At 47.4% G+C, this 17,936-nt stretch overlaps 1 protein-coding gene across 1 annotated transcript in view; it reads right to left on the bottom strand.

Annotated features, from left to right (window-relative positions):
* Window positions 1-17,936, bottom strand: part of LOC146859999 (cysteine repeat modular protein 2-like) — a 648,096-nt gene that overhangs the window by 323,696 nt on the left and 306,464 nt on the right. The window contains exon 11 of the mRNA XM_085643761.1: window positions 2,762-3,007. Coding sequence (XP_085499887.1) covers window positions 2,762-3,007 — 246 coding nt within the window. The remainder of the gene's footprint in view (window positions 1-2,761; window positions 3,008-17,936) is intronic.

The following is a 17,936-nucleotide window of genomic DNA, read 5'->3' as shown; positions in this document are numbered from 1 at the left end:
AAGTAGGTTACAATATTGGCCCAGGGTGTTCAAAACAGTCGCTGAAGCTACACAATCATCTTTAAATGAACATAGTTCTAACTCTTGTTGCTAATGATCGTAACTGCTGATGAGCTAAACTCTTCATACCCAAACACCATGTTGGAATGGAAAAGTCCTCTGCGTGGTAAGATACATGTGCTAAGTGACCATCTGTACGGTTGTCTGGAACCCCAATACCGATTGTTATTTGTCAGAGGAGTACGCAGATCATGCATGTGTGCCATGACACGGATTGCGGTCTTGGTGAACCAGGAGGGGTACCCAATATGCTGTCCTCATAGTGTCGCCTTCACCAGAAGTAAAGCAGCACCGGCTTGGTGGTGACAGTATACTGTGTAGTGATTAGTAGTAGTGAACAGGACCTTTTTACCTTGTGTCACTGGAGTGAGGCCTAAAGGCACATCTATCTTTTTAAATGTTCTGCTGCTGTGTGCTAAACTCTCCCCTGGCCTACATCAGGTAGATGTGAAGCTGCGGGCTGCAATGTGAGGTCCTGCGTTGGGGATGCGTCATGCTACGGTGGTTCCAAAGCGTCTGTGAGGAGATATGTTGCGCTGTGTCAGTTCTGCTCACAGGACCACTGATGGGCTGGCAGAGCACCTCCAGGCCCACTCCCAAGGGTCCTGGACTGGGGTGGCACCTCTTGGTGTGTAAGACTTACAGCACACAAAGGACAGGTGCTGGGTTCAAGGTGGTTGGAGCCTTTTCTGTCCCTGAGGCTCTGATCAGAAGAACAGCCAACTAGTTCTTGGGGTCACTCTGGTGGTCCTGGGTTCAATATGCAGGACCAGTCCTTTTCACTCAGGCAGCAGGGCAGCAGAGCAGCAGTTATTCTTGGAGAGCAGCACAGCAGTCCTTCTGAGTCGTCCAGAGGTTTACAGAAGAGTTGGGTCTGAGAGTCCATTATCTATACCTGTTGGCTACTTTGTAGTAGGTTTACATCTCAAGAGGTGTTTGGAATTTCCTGCTCTCCCTGTCCTGCCCCCAGCTTGTCTGGGGTCACAAATAACTAGTGTAAAAGCCCTTTGTGAGTGTGCAAGTGTGGTAGGTGACAACTCCTCTCCCGCATCAAGTCAGATACGGCCCATCCTACCAACACCTATTCCCCCTTTGTCTCACTGTCTAGGAGCAATACACAAAGGTCAACTGCCAGCTACACTGAGTCATGTGACCTAGGATACAGACTACAGGCACCAAATGGTTGGGACAAGAAGTGCCAACTTTCTAAAAGAGGCATTTTCAGAATTGTGACTTAAAATAAAGGGGATTTTAATTCTTTAGGCACCAAAACTTAACACTCCTACCTGCTCCCAATTGTAAGCTTTCACCTTTTACATGCCCAGCTTTTTAAATACACTGCACTCTTCCCTATGGGCCGTTTAGGGCCTAACCGAGGGGTGACGGATATGTATTAAAAAGGAAAGTTTAGGCCTGGCAAATGTTTTTTTTGTCAGGTTGAAATGGTAGTTTAAAACTGCACACACAGGCTGGAACTATCTTGCCTGAGACATGTTTAAAAGTCTATTTAAGTGGGTGGCACAATGACGTTGCAGGCCCACTAGTAGCATTTAATTCAAGGGCCCCGGGAACTGCATAGCCCTCTCACTCTCCTTATTCTGGACATGGCCAGGACATGTTCTGCTCACATCCCTTTCACTGTTCCTATCCTAGACATGGCCTGGACATGCATTTCTCATAGTCCAATCACTGTCCCTAGTCTGGACTTTGTGTAGGCATGCACAGCTAAGAGCCCATTCGCTGTCTCTATTCGTGGGAATTTAAAGAGTGATCAGTTTATCACTTCCATCTTATATTACCCTTGTGACTCTGAATTCAAACAGGATCACATGGATTAATAACTTTGTTTACTTGTGAGATTACTTCAATTTATAAACTTTCACCCACTTTCCACAGGATAAAAAAAAAGATGACTTCTGGGGAAAACAGGCCAAGAATAAAAAGTGATGAGAGTGCCACTGGCAGAATGCAAAACAGCATGATAACACCTGTATGTAGGACATGGTGAAAAACTGAAAAAAAAAAACCTAGGTTCAGCCAGATACATAGCTGAGATGTTATAAGGGAACATAAGTAGATAATTAATTTAATCACAATAAATCATACTTCTATCAGGTCATCTATTACTTTTCAGTCACGTGGGACTACTTTAGATTGCTGATATCAAAAATGTAAACCATAAAATGTAAACCATAAAATGTAAACCAGCAATCACAGTATTTAAGTAGAATCAGAGCTTTGAAAAATTACCCTCCACAATACCTACAAAAAGTAGATATGTGAATTGAATTGTGTCAACAGGAAAATAATCGCATTCTGCAAGGGGGAGAGGATTTCCTGTTACGCCTGTGATTTATTCGCACCAGAAATTAATTTAGTGAATGAGATTTAAATGAGATTGAAAAGTTAAATCCGGTCATAGACGTAAACGTACACTAATGGCAGAGTTCATTTACCCCCAGGTGTCCTGCAAACGTCTGCCTGCATCTTGAGAACACCCCTTTCAAGTCTCTAGCACTCCTGGATGCAGGACACTACCTCTGGTTGATTTACACCTGCCAGCTCTTTCCAGAGTTTACTGGACTTGAAGGATAACAGTACCAGAGAGGACTGTGAGTGGGGGGAAAACTTGCAACGCATGCCAGTGTCTACTGGTTCCAGGGTGCAATATGTAAGATATTATATAGATTTATATACTCACTATAGAGGTAGAAAGGTAGCGCGCAGGTAAGGCAGTCGTTTCTAGATGGCCCACTGCATGATTCACATGTGGTGTCACACGCCTTGCAGGTGAACAGGTCGTTGTGGAGAAAGGTCTTGGAGGGGCATTCGGCGTCTCCTTGCACACCACACCTCCCAGTGTTGGGATCCAAGGTGAGCCCACGCTGGCACCGGATGCAGTCAGTGGGGTCTGGACCAGAACAGCTGGCACAGGTTCGATCGCATTCTGATAAAGAAGAGAACAGGTATTACTTTTGGAATATCACCCTCACCGCTGGTTACAAGACCCAACGTGCACCTATACCTGCAAGGTTTGAAACAGGCTGTAGGAGAAGCATGTATAAGCAATAGAATGCATGCTGTCAAAGTACAAGGATTTGATTTTTAGAAGCGCTTTGTCAAGCTTTCTGGCCTTAAAGAATTATGCGTAAACAACAGGGCTTGATATAGCGCAAACATCAGTTCAAAGCTTTTCAAATTTTTTACAAGAAGCAAAATACAACAAACATTTTAGGAAAACACTCAAACCAATTTTACTCACACAGTTCTTCCTAAGACTGCAAATAGTACGAAGCTTACGAAGGGCGAGTGAAAAGTCACTTTTTTAATTTTAACATATTTGAGCAAAATATATCTTGACTTGGAAACAGTGACATTCCATTCATCCGGTTTGTAGCTCATTTGTGCTATTAAGGGAGATCAAACATATGTAAACAAGTCTTCGAGTTGTTTGTTTTTGCAGTGTCAAGCAGGCTTTCCTTAGAAAATCTTAGGTGAATCTTTGAAAAAGGTTTAATGGATTGTATTTTTGATTTTTCAGTAGAGAAGAGAAAAGACTTAGGGCCATATGTATGAACACATTTTCCCATAGACACAGAATGGGTAAAACCCTTTGATACATATGGCCCTTAAAGACTTAAGGGTTCATACAAAGATTGACAGCGGCCTGCCAGCTTGGCAGAGACCATGGCCTCTATCATGGCACAAGGCTGTCTGCCACATCAAAAACTCTTAACCTGCCTTTGTGTATACACCCCAAATTATGAACAGAATGCCTACCTCACTAACCTAAACACAGTTTTGTCAGACTGGGTGACATATCCATGAATCATTGGTGGAGATTTTAATTCTATCTTAGATGTCCACTTAGATCGTTCTCATCCCCCGCTAAGAGGAGCGGTTTCCACTAAAAATGCAGATTTTTACATGCATGGGCCACGGGTTGGACTTTGCAAGATGTATGGCGTCTACAACATCCTACTAGTCGGGAATATTCATTCTATTCCCCCCCCCCAACATTAGTTGCACACCAGGATAGACAGAATCTTCAGTTCCATGTCCCTGGTATCCCAGATGTTTGAGTCCACGTGTCTCGATAAGACATTATCCGACCACAACCCGCTTGAAATAATCCTTGCATGGGGGAGGGTACCCACCCCGGTCCCCACTTGGCGGTTTTGGCCACAAACTCTGGAGGACACGGTTTTCCGAGATACATTAGGTACAGCCATTACTAACTATTTCACAGAAAATGATAACTCTTTATCTTCCCGCCTTGTTGAGTGGGATGCTTTTAAATCAGCGATTAGGGGCAAGGCAATAGGGGCAACTGTAGGAGTTCTGCAGGAAATACACAAGAACCTTACCATGGTGGAAGACCCCCTTAATAATTTGGAAAACGCAGCTGTTGCCGATCCGACTAAACAAGCACAGTTACAAGAAGCCAGAATCAAACACGCTGTACTACTCAAACAACTTCACCTGATAGACTACCGTGCATACACTCAGTATTGTCATAAAGAAACAGACAAATCGGGAACCCTTCTGGCGCGCCTTATACGTAATGCTCCCCCCCAGTGCCTATACCAGAAATATCTCTCCCAGATGGTACTGTTGTTCTTACCCAAGCAGAGATTAACCTCGCATTCTGTGCATACTATAAAAACTTATATAGTGTTCCAACTGCTGCATCACATGAACATATAGCAGCCTTTTAGAATAACCTCACACACCCTAAGTGGACAGCAGACGCTCAATTAGAATTAGAAGCTCTTATCACTAAAACTGACATCAAAGAAGCCATCAAGGACCTTCCCAAAAATAAGACCCTGGGTTTAGATGGCCTACCGGCTGAGTTTTACTCGGCATATGCTGAGAAACTGGCCCCGTGCCTAGGGAACCTTTACAAGACGGCCTTGGAGAAGTGTACTCTTCCATTAACAAGTATGCAAGCACTGGTTATCTCTCTCCCCAAAACAAATAGAGATCCCTGTGACATGTCAGGCTACTGCCCCCTTTCATTATCATCTACTGTGTATAAAATACTTGGTAAAATATTGGCCAAACGTCTCCTCCCCTACCTCCCAAAATTGATCCATTTCGATCAATGTGGATTTATACCTGGCCGCAATACATCACTTAATATCAGACGTTTCCATTATATAATGGAAACTGCTGCGGATCTCTCTTGCAAAACTGGGTGTATCTCCCTCGACATGCAACAAGCGTTTGATACACTTAATTGGATGTATATGCCGGCTTCTATGGAGAAATTTGGTATCTCGAGAGATTACTTACAGTGGGCTGAAGTATTATATGCTGCCCCTACGGCCCGGGCAAGGACTGGCTCTCATATTTCTCCTGCTTATTTAATAGCAAGGGGTACTAGGCAGGGACTCTAGTGTCCTGGCACTCGAGCCCCTACTCATTAAGCTCCGCAAAGAGGCCACAGATTTGGGGATTTCAATTAAAAATACAAAAAATGTAGTGTCCACGTATGGGGATGACATTATACTTTTCCTAAAAGACCATACCACAGATTTGAAACCTATCCCGTTAATATTTCAACAATTTGAACAGCTATCCGGCCTGGCAATCAACACAAATAAGCTGCATGCTTTCTATATGCGACCCAGAGACACCACAGACCCAGTTACATTTGGTGCCCTTACCGTAGTGGCAGCCCCACACACTTTTAAGTCTTTGGGTATACAAATATCTAGAACTTCTCATGACATAATAGATGGCAACTTGATGAAAATAATAGGATCACTCCGGATGCAGGTCTCTTTTTGGACTTCGCTGCCATTGTCTGTGATGGACAGAGTGTCCATCTCTAAAATGGCCATGCTCCCTCGGCTCTTATATTTCTTTACTAATATAGTGGTCATGATTCCAGCTCAAATCTTTCGTACACTCCTGTCAGAACTTATTTGGGGTAGGGGACGTAGAAGAGTGAGTCCGGATAAATTACGATTGCGACCTGAAGAGGGAGGCCTTGGTGCTCCTGACTTTCGGGCATACTGCATGGCCAGTCAACTACAATGGTGATCTTACTGGCTCCCAGGACGACATATACATGAAATCGGCTATACACCACAGCTTCTTAACCAGGGTACTCTTCACACACTATTGCTGCTGCACACTAAGATTCCACCCACAGCCCCCACCCCCACTTAAGACAGCGTTAATGTATTGGAAGAAAACATTTCAATACACCAAAAGGGCCTCCCCATATTCTGCTAACATTTCCTTGCTTGGGATACCTTCTGCAACTGGGTGAATCTTGAAAAGAGGTGTGTCCCCATGGACACAAGAAGGTGTGACGATGATTGGAACGCTGTTCATAGAGGGCACTCTAGCCGATCATGATAACTATACCCGCATTCGGGGGGTTCCCCCGACACTGTTTCTCCTCCATGCTACAATCTCTCACTACATTAAACTCCGCTGGTCCCCTACTGGGATCGAACCTCCTACCCATGAGCTAGTTTATGCAATACATCTACTGGGAGAAGGACACCATCTTACCCGTTGGTTATACAGGGGCATCAGGGCACATTTGGGAATACTGCTAACCCCACTCCGAGCTAAATGGTCACTAGAACTGGATAAGGAACTGACGGATAAAGAGTAGGCTTCTATTTTAGAATTCCCTAAGAAAGTATCCCGAAATGCTAAATTCAAATACATACAGTAAATGATTTTGCATAGGGCATATCTCACACCGCACCGCCTAAATAGCATGTACCCAAACGCACTTGTCCTAGCTGTCAGGAGGCAGACGCAGACCAAATCCATATGTTGTGGGGGTGTCCGCGGCTTCGAGTATTTTGGCACACAGTCAGTTATAGAGTGCAGGAGTTCTTTGGCACGGATGTCTGGGCAACAGCAGATAGGTATCTATTGGGACTGCATAAACGCCCCAAAGGGCAGAAGGTCCAGTTCAGATTTGCGGATATGGCTGTACTAATAGCGAAATGTACCATCACCATGAGGTGGAAATCTGCTTCTCCTCCTACGCCACTTTCTTGGCACACAGAACTGACACGTTGGGCTACTGCAGAGAGCGCCATTATTAGGCACGAAGAATTTCGAGGACTGCATAGGATTCCTATCTCTATGGAGTGGGATCAGATGCTGGAAGCCTTTAAAGCCATAGATCCTTTAACTCCTCCGACATCTCAGGTCAGGCCCATACTACTCACACCTCCCACATCTCGATTAGCTACCCCGACTTAACCTGTATAATGTTATATTAATGCTTTTCTCTTAACGCATGGGAGAATATAAATGTGAATGCTTTGTATATATATTTGGCTTTACATGAATGAATACAGTCTTCTGTTATGTTCATGTACTAAACAGGGCGCCAGAGAACCGGGAGGAGGGGGGTAGTTTTCGTTTTACTATATTAGGTTATAGATAACTGTATAAACACAAGTTTTACAATGTTTGGCTGTTTGTCTATACGAGTGATCTGCAAATGTTACATCATATAGGCCGCTGTTTTATCTAAAGTCACTATGTATAAGTAACCTTATTTGTGTTCACAATTTGGTTGTATCATTTGAATGTAGGATTGCTCCTTCAAAAATATTTTTCTTTATTGCGAAACTATGTATTGCATATGCATTAAGAAATATACAAACTCAATAAAATTGTGTTTAAAAAACAGAAAATACCTGCCTTTTTGCTCTCTATACATTCAGTTCACCCACGGATGTAATGGATGCACTGAAGGTTGAAGCAAGTGTTTTTTGCCCCGTTCAGCATTCGTTTTTGTTTTCTGAAACACATTTCCAAAGTGGAAGTTTGCTTCAGAAATCAAAAAAAGACTTTTGGCCCTGGCACTTTTTTTTAACAGACTCACGTGGCGGACCAAGGCTGGATACTTGAGTGATGGTAGTCCTGATCTAAATAGAGCGGGGCTATCACTGTTGTGCCCTGGCGGCCCTGTAGTCCCGCCGACAGAAACCCAGCAGTTCCCTCACCTTTAAATGAGGCACAGGAACCAAGAAGTTGGTGTTATGGGCGTCTGCTGTTTTTAAGCCGGTGCCCTACTTTTGTCAGCCTCCAACAGTGTCACTTGACGTATTTTTGGGCCCCAAACAAGTTTGAAGTTTTTTACACACTGTCTGCTAATTCAAGACCTCATGATGCTAAACAATATTGAATAGAACTTAAACTTCTAAACCTGGGGTCACACAAAAACATCTGAAATATATTTAGCCCCATGTCCCCAAAATCCTTAGAATGACACTTGGCAGAGAGATAAAGATAGAAAGAGGTAGAGGTGAGGAGCAGATTTGGTGACTGAAATATGGTGAGATAGAGAGAAAGATCACTTTCCTAGGGGGCTGCTTAGCAGATGGGGGCCCTGGGCAGTCCGCTGTCCATATCTTAAAACGTCTCTGACCTCCAAGACACTCTTCGTGCAAATTTTATATTAAACTGAAAAGAGACATAAATAACAAGGAACAATCTTCTAAGACAGTGGTGAGTTACACCATTTGAACTGCCAGACTGCTGTCGTAAGTCATGCTGCCTCTCTCTACCTGGAGATGCTTCAGCATAGAAGGCCTGTTGATGTGTTGATCTTCTAGGGCTTCTTCTGCGGTATCTGGTTTCTGTTGATGTGTTGATCTTCTGGTGTTTCTTCTGATGTATCTGTTTGCTACTAATGTGTTGAACGTCTTGTGCTTCTTCTGATGTCTCTGGTTGCTGTTGGCGTTTTGATCTTCTGGTGCTTCTTCTGACATATCTGCTTGCTGTTGACGTGTTGATCTTCCAATGCTTCTTCTGGCGTATATGGTTGCTGTTGAAGTGTCGATGTTCTGGTGCTTCTTCTGACGTATCTGGTTGCTGTTGGCATGTTGATCTTCTGGTGCTTTTTCTAATGTGTCTGGTTGCTGGTCTGGTTATCAGTCTGTTAGTTGTTTTGCTTAATACAAACCCCTGACTTGAAAAATTTCAACTTTACCCAGGGGATTGGGGTGGCATGGGCAATCTCACCATGGCTACAGAGAAAGAAGCTGGCAGGTTCCTACAGGCCACAGGTCACAGATGAGGTATGCCTTCCTAGTAGTAGGCTTACATCAATGGCTGTGCCCCCTTAGGAACGTCATACATTAATTAGATGACTGCAATGAGAACGCCACATGTAGCAGTGGCCAAGCATAGTATTAAGACCCTTACACTATGAAGTTCCAGAAGAGAATTACACCTCCCCCATGCTCTCGAATCTTTAATCCCTTGATTTATCACTTAGGTAAGGGAGGCAGGATAAGGAACTTTTATAATAAACTATGTGTTCTAATGTTTTATGTTTAAATTCATGCACCTGGACTGTCTCTCTAATCAACTTAATTCGCTCACCATATATGGCAACCGACATTTGTGGTTCCATGAACAATTTGGTGCATTTTGTAATGTATTCCTTCTTTTCATCTCGTTCTGAATGTGTTGGTGAGATTTTCCACACATATGCTGGGTCTCACATTATGGTGCCGATTACGATCCGGTAAAAAAATTCCCTGTACGACTCGTATCCGGTCTTTTTACCGTACGAATCGTACAAGTGCCGTACAAACTGCCAAGTACAATTCGCATGGGAAAAAGTCCATACGAATCGCATTGGGAATTATTCCCCACACGTCCTCGCGTCGGAAAATGTGTCCGACACGTCCTCGGACGATTTACCGTACAATTGTGAAAAGTGAAGTCCGACCGCGGAATTACGATCCATCCCGTGCGTCCGATGTTACAACCGTATGGAAAAAACACCGTCCGCACCGAACTCCCATAGCAACCATGGAGACATGTGCCCGCATACGCGCCGACCCCCCCCCAGCCCCCGTACATATGCGCCGACCCCCCCAGCCCCCGTATGTACGTGTCAAACCCCCGTGTATGTACACCCGTGTACGTTCGAGTCGTACCCCCACCCATGTATGTACGGTGCGTACCCCCAGCACGTACCTTTGTACGTGTCGTACCCCCGTGTATGTACACCCGTGTATGTGTCGAACCCCCCGTGTATGTACACCCGTGTACGTGTCGTACCCCCGTGTATGTACACCCGTGTACGTGTCGAACCCCCGTGTATGTACACCCGTGTACGTGTCGTACCCCCCGTGTATGTACACCCGTGTACGTGTCGTACCCCCCGTGTATGTACACCCGTGTACGTGTCGAACCCCCCCGTGTATGTACACCCGTGTACGTGTCGTACCCCCCGTGTATGTACACCCGTGTACGTGTCGAACCCCCCCGTGTATGTACACCCGTGAACGTTCGAGTCGTACCCCCACCCGTGTATGTATGGTGCGTACCCCCAGCGCGTACCCTTGTACGTGTCGTACCCCCCGTGTATGTACACCCGTGTACGTGTCGAACCCCCTGTGTATGTACACCCGTGTACGTGTCATACCCCCCGTGTATGTACACCCGTGTACATGTCGTAACCCCCGTGTATGTACACCCGTGTACGTGTCGAACCCCCCCGTGTATGTACACCCGTGTACGTTCGAGTCGTACCCCCACCCGTGTATGTACAGTGCGTACCCCCAGCGCGTACCCTTGTACGTGTCGAACCCCCCCGTGTATGTACACCCGTGTACATGTCGTACCCCCCGTGTATGTACACCTGTGTACGTGTCGAACCCCCCGTGTATGTACACCCGTGTACGTTTGAGTCGTACCCCCACCCGTGTATGTACGGTGCGTACCCCCAGCGCGTACCCTTGTATGTGTCGTACCCCCCGTGTATGTACACCCGTGTACGTGTCGAACCCCCCGTGTATGTACACCCGTGTACGTGTCGTGCCCCCCCGTGTATGTACACCCGTGTACGTGTCGAACCCCCCGTGTATGTACACCCGTGTACGTGTCGTACCCCCCCGTGTATGTACACCCGTGTACGTGTCGTACCCCCGTGTATGTACACCCGTGTACGTGTCGAACCCCCCGTGTATGTACACCCGTGTACGTGTCGTACCCCCGTGTATGTACACCCGTGTACGTGTCGAACCCCCGTGTATGTACACCCGTGTACGTGTCGTAACCCCCGTGTATGTACACCCGTGTACGTGTCGAACCCCCCGTGTATGTACACCTGTGTACGTTTGAGTCGTACCCCCACCCGTGTATGTACGGTGCGTACCCCCAGCGCGTACCCTTGTACGTGTCGTACCCCCCGTGTATGTACACCCGTGTACGTGTCGAACCCCCCGTGTATGTACACCCATGTACGTTCGAGTCGTACCCCCACCTGTGTATGTACGGTGCGTACTCCCAGCGCGTACCCTTGTACGTGTCGAACCCCCGTGTATGTACACCCGTGTACGTGTCGTACCCCCTGTGTATGTACACCCGTGTACGGGTCGAACCCCCCGTGTATGTACACCCGTGTACGTGTCGTACCCCCGTGTATGTACACCCATGTACGTGTCGTACCCACCCGTGTACGTGTCGAACCCCCCCCGTGTATGTACACCCATGTACGTTCGAGTCGTACCCCCACCCGTGTATGTACGGTGCGTACCCCCAGCACGTACCCTTGTACGTGTCGTACCCCTGTGTATGTACACCCGTGTACGTGTCGAACCCCCCGTGTATGTACACCCGTGTACGTGTCGTACCCCCCATGTATGTACACCCGTGTACGTGTCGTACCCCCCGTGTATGTACACCCGTGTATGTGTCGTACCCCCCCGTGTATGTACACCCGTGTACGTGTCGAACCCCCCGTGTATGTACACCCGTGTACGTTCGAGTCGTACCCCCACCCGTGTATGTACGCTACGCGCTGGGGGTACGCACCGTACATACACGGGTGGGGGTACGACTCGAATGTACACGGGTGTACATACACGGGGGGTTCGACACGTACACGGGTGTACATACACGGGGGTACGACACGTACAGGGGTACGCGCTGGGGGTACGCACCGTACATACACGGGTGGGGGTACGACTCGAACGTACACGGGTGTACATACACGGGGGTTCGACACGTACACGGGTGTACATACACGGGGGGTATGACACGTACACGGGTGTACATACACGGGGGGTACGACATGTACACGGGTGTACATACACGGGGGGGTTCGACACGTACACGGGTGTACATACACGGGGGTATGACACGTACACGGGTGTACATACACGGGGGGTACGACACGTACACGGGTGTACATACACGGGGGGTACGACACGTACACGGGTGTCCATACACGGGGGGTTCGACACGTACACGGGTGTACACACACGGGGGTTCGACACGTACACGGGTGTACATACACGGGGGGTACGACACGTACACTGGTGTACATACACGGGGGTTCGACACGTACACGGGTGTATATACACGGGGGGTTCGACACGTACACGGGTGTACATACACGGGGTTACGACACGTACAAGGGTACGCGCTGGGGGTACGCACCGTACATACACGGGTGGGGGTACGACTCGAACGTACGGGGGCTGGGGGGTATGACTCGAACGTACGGGGGCTGGGGGGGTACGACTCGAATGTACGGGGGCTGGGGGGTACGACTCGAACGTACGGGGGCTGGGGGGGGTCAGCACGTACATACAGGGGCTGGGGGGGTCGGCACGTACATACGAGGGCTGGGGGGGGGTCGGCGCGTACATACGGGGGCGGGGGGGCCACCTACTCCGGACTGCTGTCGGTCCGAATCGTACTTCCTGGGTCGTGAAACGCTGCCTGAAAGCGTCCCGACGTCACGTCGCAGCATTCCCGGATCACATTTGTGCGTATATTTTCGTCGGTTGGTGTTTTTTACGATTCGTACGGAAATGGTGTTTCCGTGCGAATCGTAATTCCATGTTTGTAAAGTTTTCCGACCGGGTACGAGTCGGACGGAGAAAACTCTCCGACCGACGGTTCGTACCCGGTTTTTACCGGATCGTAATCGGCACCTATGTGTGTAACTTCTCATCAACTACTGCATCCATTACATTTTACTTTTTAAATGTCTAATTATGACTTTGAATCAAGCTGAAGCTCGACATTCTCTCAGGCAGCAACTTACAACACAGTTGAAATTGTGAACACGAAGGACAATTGCTGAATTGTAGCATAGCAGCGATGTCATGGGCCCTAGTGCAAATGAGGAAAATGGGCCCCTGACTGCTTGTCCAGCAGTAAAATGAAGGAATAATCAGGGCTCAGAGGGAGCCTCTGCCCCCCCCCCACCCCCAGCCTCCCCTGCTGCATCATTCATTGAACCTTATGCCAGAATATTGTTGTCAGAAATATTGTGGGACGCAAATATTGCGTCAAAAATACAGAAAATACTGTTTGCACACATATCATCCCAATGGGTGCAGAGTTTTATCAATACCATATCATTGGACAGCAAGGAAGGAGGCACACAGAACAAAGACCAAATAGCCGCCTGTGATACTCATTCATTGGCTCCACAAAATGGCCATTGCCACATGGCCAGCAAAAGGGGGTGTTTGGAGAACAAAGCCAAAATGTCTGCCAATGACTACACAATGAAGGACGTATGGAGATAAAAGGCAATATGCTTTCCTAGGACACACACACACTGGTTCACGAATGGCCATCACTACCTCACCATCAAAGTAGGAGGCATGCAAAACGAAGATAATATAGCTGCCCTACCATGTCTGGAGCCCCTTCCTCCCCTTCCACCCAAAAAAAAAAATCGGCATGGAAATGATCGTACAAATATACAACCAAAACATGAATGTGCCTATCCATGGATCTAGGACACCAACAGTAAAGCAGCTCATGTATCCACTGAGACTGAAGACAGGAGGTTAAGGTGATCAAAAGATCAAAATAAGATCAAAATAACCCTCTTCTCCAGGCTTTCCTTAGCACTAACGTATATAACGATAAGTCTTTCCCTGCCAAAGTAATTTTCTCTTTACTGATAGTAGTATTTAACATCTGATTAAAGCAGCGTGGGCTAATGCTAAATAGCCTGCTGGGGCTTTCAGGCAGGGAAAGTATAACTTTTTAAAAGTTAGTTTTCCTGTATACTTATCAAAAATCAAACTTCACAATTGAATTGGATTAAAAGTAAAAGTAGTGGTTGAACCATTAATGTAGCTTATTCCAAACCAAGAATACAGAATTAGAACACCACTTTAGCTTTCTGTTCATAATGACAATTTTAGTCCTAATAGTGAATGCTTTTGGGGCCTAGTCACTGTAGGAACATACAAACATTACATTCTGACTTGTTTTACTTTAAAATACATACCAGGCCTCATATGTGGTAACTTGTTTAAAATTTAAAAGCAGGGTTTCATCTTGCTAAGAAGGGTTATTTTGTTTGCATGCAGGTTTTAAAGCTGCAGCAGTCAGGCTACACATGTGAGCCTGAATCCATGTCTTCTTTGTCAGCCTAGAGAATGGCCCAATTTGTGCTGCAGGTCACAGGTGACATTTAACTTTCTATGTCATTGGTGTATTTTCTTACACCATATAATAAACATGGCCTTATTGGAAAGTAAAGTCTGCCAATAGTGGAACAACTATTCTTGAAATGCTTTATTTGGGTATAAAAATATCCTTAAAAGAACACCTCAAAATTACAGCAGCAATACATGGGACAATAATTATTAAAATCTTCAAATTACTTTAAAAACTTCACTGGTGAGTGAATGATAAATGTGCAAACAACAATGACAGTGACATATAAAATGCATTCGATTTCGGGTCATAACAATCAGCAATAAATGCAATCCAATGTTTAGTAAAGTAACAACAGAATATACAGTGTCGTCAAATAGGATCAATTTTAGCACCATAAAAAGGATTGCAGTGTGATACGGAGTAGCTCCTAAGAGATAGCGTAATGGCGAGCCATTCCCAATACTATCTGAAGGTGCGGTATGCATGTTGTGTAAAGATTGTAAAAGCAATATTTAGAGCTGTGTTATCTGGCATTAATGCTGCAATAATTGCTTGTCTACACGTCCGGATTCCCAGCCTTGTGGAACAACTAATTTAACCCCTTCCATGCGCAGTACGGCCGGGAATCTTCCTGCGCCACAGTGCTCGTGTGCGCAGGACGGCTTTCATTTCAGTGAAACCGAAACTCAAATGAGCCAATAGGCTAATTTTAGTGTCACTTTCTACGTGCTCAGGGGTCAATCACAGCCCCATGAGCATGTAGAAAGTCAGGAGAGGTATCGTTGAAAAGGGGAGAATCTCCCTTTTCCAATGGTACTCTTCCCTAGTGGATCTCGGCTTCAGGAGCACCCTAGGAAGCCGATCCCCAAGCAGGGATCCACCCACTAGGCACTAGCGAGGGGGGAGCGGCCCCTTGAGCAAGATCCTTTGCTCCCCCCAAAATTAATTGGGGAAAAATCAGTCTTTATGCCCCCCTACCCCTGGAGGGCAGAAAGCCCACTAGGTGCCAGGGATTTTTTCCCCATTCATTTAGGGGTGGGGGATGCCCAAGATGGGCATGTCAATGCCCCCAACCCTGCAAAATTACAATCTTTCCCGGGTAGATGGGGTAGATGGGCAGGGGCAGAAAGCCCACTAGATGCCAGGGATTTTCATTTCACTGAATTTAGGGGTGGGGGCTGCCCACTGCAAAATTACAGTCTTTCTGCCCCCCGGGAGCAGATGGGGACAGGAGCCCCCAATCTACCCCTCCGGGGGAGCAGAAAGCCCACTAGATTCCAGGGATTTTTTTTATTGGATTTAGGGGTGGGGTCTGCCTGAGATGGGCATGCCAATGTCCCCACCCCCTGCAAAATTCTACAGTCTTTCTGCCCCACCCCCCTGGGAGGCAGATGGGGGCAGTAGCTCCTGATCTGTCCCCCCGGGGGGGGGGGGGCAGAAAGCCCACTTGGCACCAGGGATTTTTTTTTATTCGTTGTGGTAGGGGCTGCCCCAAATGGGCATCATACCAATGCCCCCACCAAAACAAATTCAACAGCATTTCTGCCTCCCCTAGGATGCAGATGGGGGCAATAGTCCCTAATACTCCTTGGGGGCGGCAGAAAGCCCTCTAGGCAGCAGGTATTTTTTTATATACGTAGGGGTGGGGGCTGCCGAGAATGGGCACCACCAAAAAAGGCTTTTGGCCCCCGGAAGGCAGATCAGGGCAATAGCCCCTTATCTATCCCCCGTGGGGGGCAGAAAGCCCACTAGGCACCAGGGATATGTTAATGGGCATGCCGGTGAGAAGCCCCTTTTTACGCACACATTTTGCCTGCTTCAATTATATTTTTAATCTCATCTGCTCCCAAGCGGGGCAGAAAACCACTAGAAACCCGGGAGAGTTTGTGTGTGTGTGTAAACTAGAGTTTGGCTGATGGTCTGCATGTACTGACCATTGGCTGGCATTTTGCTGGCAGTGGGTGTGGACCTGCACTTGGCTAATGGTGTGGGGGGACTCGCGCTTGATGACAGTGTGTGTAGACTGGCGCCTGCCTGGTGGCGTGCATGGAGTGGCGCTTGGCTGGTGGTGCACGTGGACTGGTGCTTGGCTGGCTGTGTGCATGGATGGTGCTTGACTGCAGGGCCAGACTGGCCATAGTGTGCATTTTCCCGGTGGGCCTTAGGGGTGTGGGCTGGCTTTCTGGCTGTGGGGGGCAGTTTTGTCACTTTGGGCTGGTTTTGCAGCAGTGCTGCAATATCGGGCCGCAGTGACAAAAGCGGAAGCAGTGCTTTTTACTAGCACGTCACCCTCCCTAGGACCGGTCGAGAAGCAATCTGCCAGGGCTGGTTGATGCTCTACTATCCCAGTCCGGCCCTGCTTTGCTGGTGGCGTGCAGGGATGGCGCTTGCATGGAGCAATGCGTGGGTGACGCTTGGCTGCTTGGCTGACTGTATACATTGATAACATTTGACTGGCGGCGTACTTGGATAGCACTTGGCTGGCGGTGTGCATGGATGCCGCTTGGCTGGCGGTGTGCGTGGATGCCACTTGGGTGGTGGTGTGCATGGATGGTGGTGTGCGTGTACGGACCTGTCTGGCGATGTGGCTTGCATAGTTCCCCCAGCGTTTTCTTAACCAGAATCCCCGCAAAAGTCAAATTTACTTACAAAGTCACATTTTCATTACATGTCTATGTGAGTACGTTGTAGGATCACTGCACAGGCACAAATGATACCTCACTTGTGTGGGTTCTCAAAGTAGAGTCAGCCTAAAAACGTATGAACAAACTGCACTTTGGACCCCCCTCAATCTCTACACATTTTTTGCCCTTCCATGTCATAGGCACTTGGCCATCCACACAAGTAAGGTATCATTTTTATCGGGAGACCTGGGGGATGGCTGGATGGTGTGAAATTTGTGTCAGCCCAGTGATCCCACAACTTTCCCTCACAAATGTGAGGTTTGCAGGGGAAGGCAAATGTTGGGGGATCTATGTAAGCCATACCTCCCTTGACTCCCCAGGGTGTCTAGTTTTCAGAAATGTCTGTGTTTGGTAGGGTTCCCTAGATGGCCACCGAGCCCAGGGCCAAAAATCCAGGTGCCCCCCCCCCCCCCTTGTAAAACCAGGTCGTTTTGTGATAGGTAATTTTGATGTCTCCACAATATGTTTTGGGCCCTTCCCTGTCGTGGGCACTTGGCTCACCCAGACAAGTGAGGTACCATTTGTATCGGGAGACTCTGGAGAATGTGGGGTGGGTGGAAGTTTGTGGACCCATGCAGATTCCAGAACTTTCCATCACTGAAATGTGAGGAAAATATGTTGTTTTTTTAAAACAAAGTTTGAGGTTTGCAAGGGATTTGGGGTAACCGAACCTGGTGAGAGTCACACAAGTCACTCCCTCCTGTTTTTTGCTGGGTGTCTAGTCTTCAAAAATGTATAGGTTTGCTAGGTTTCCCTAGGTGCCAGCAG

Source organism: Triturus cristatus, chromosome 3_1, assembly GCF_964204655.1.
Source record: "Triturus cristatus chromosome 3_1, aTriCri1.1, whole genome shotgun sequence".
NCBI classification, from domain to species: Eukaryota; Metazoa; Chordata; class Amphibia; order Caudata; family Salamandridae; genus Triturus; species Triturus cristatus.
This window is presented reverse-complemented; position numbering and strand designations above follow the sequence as displayed.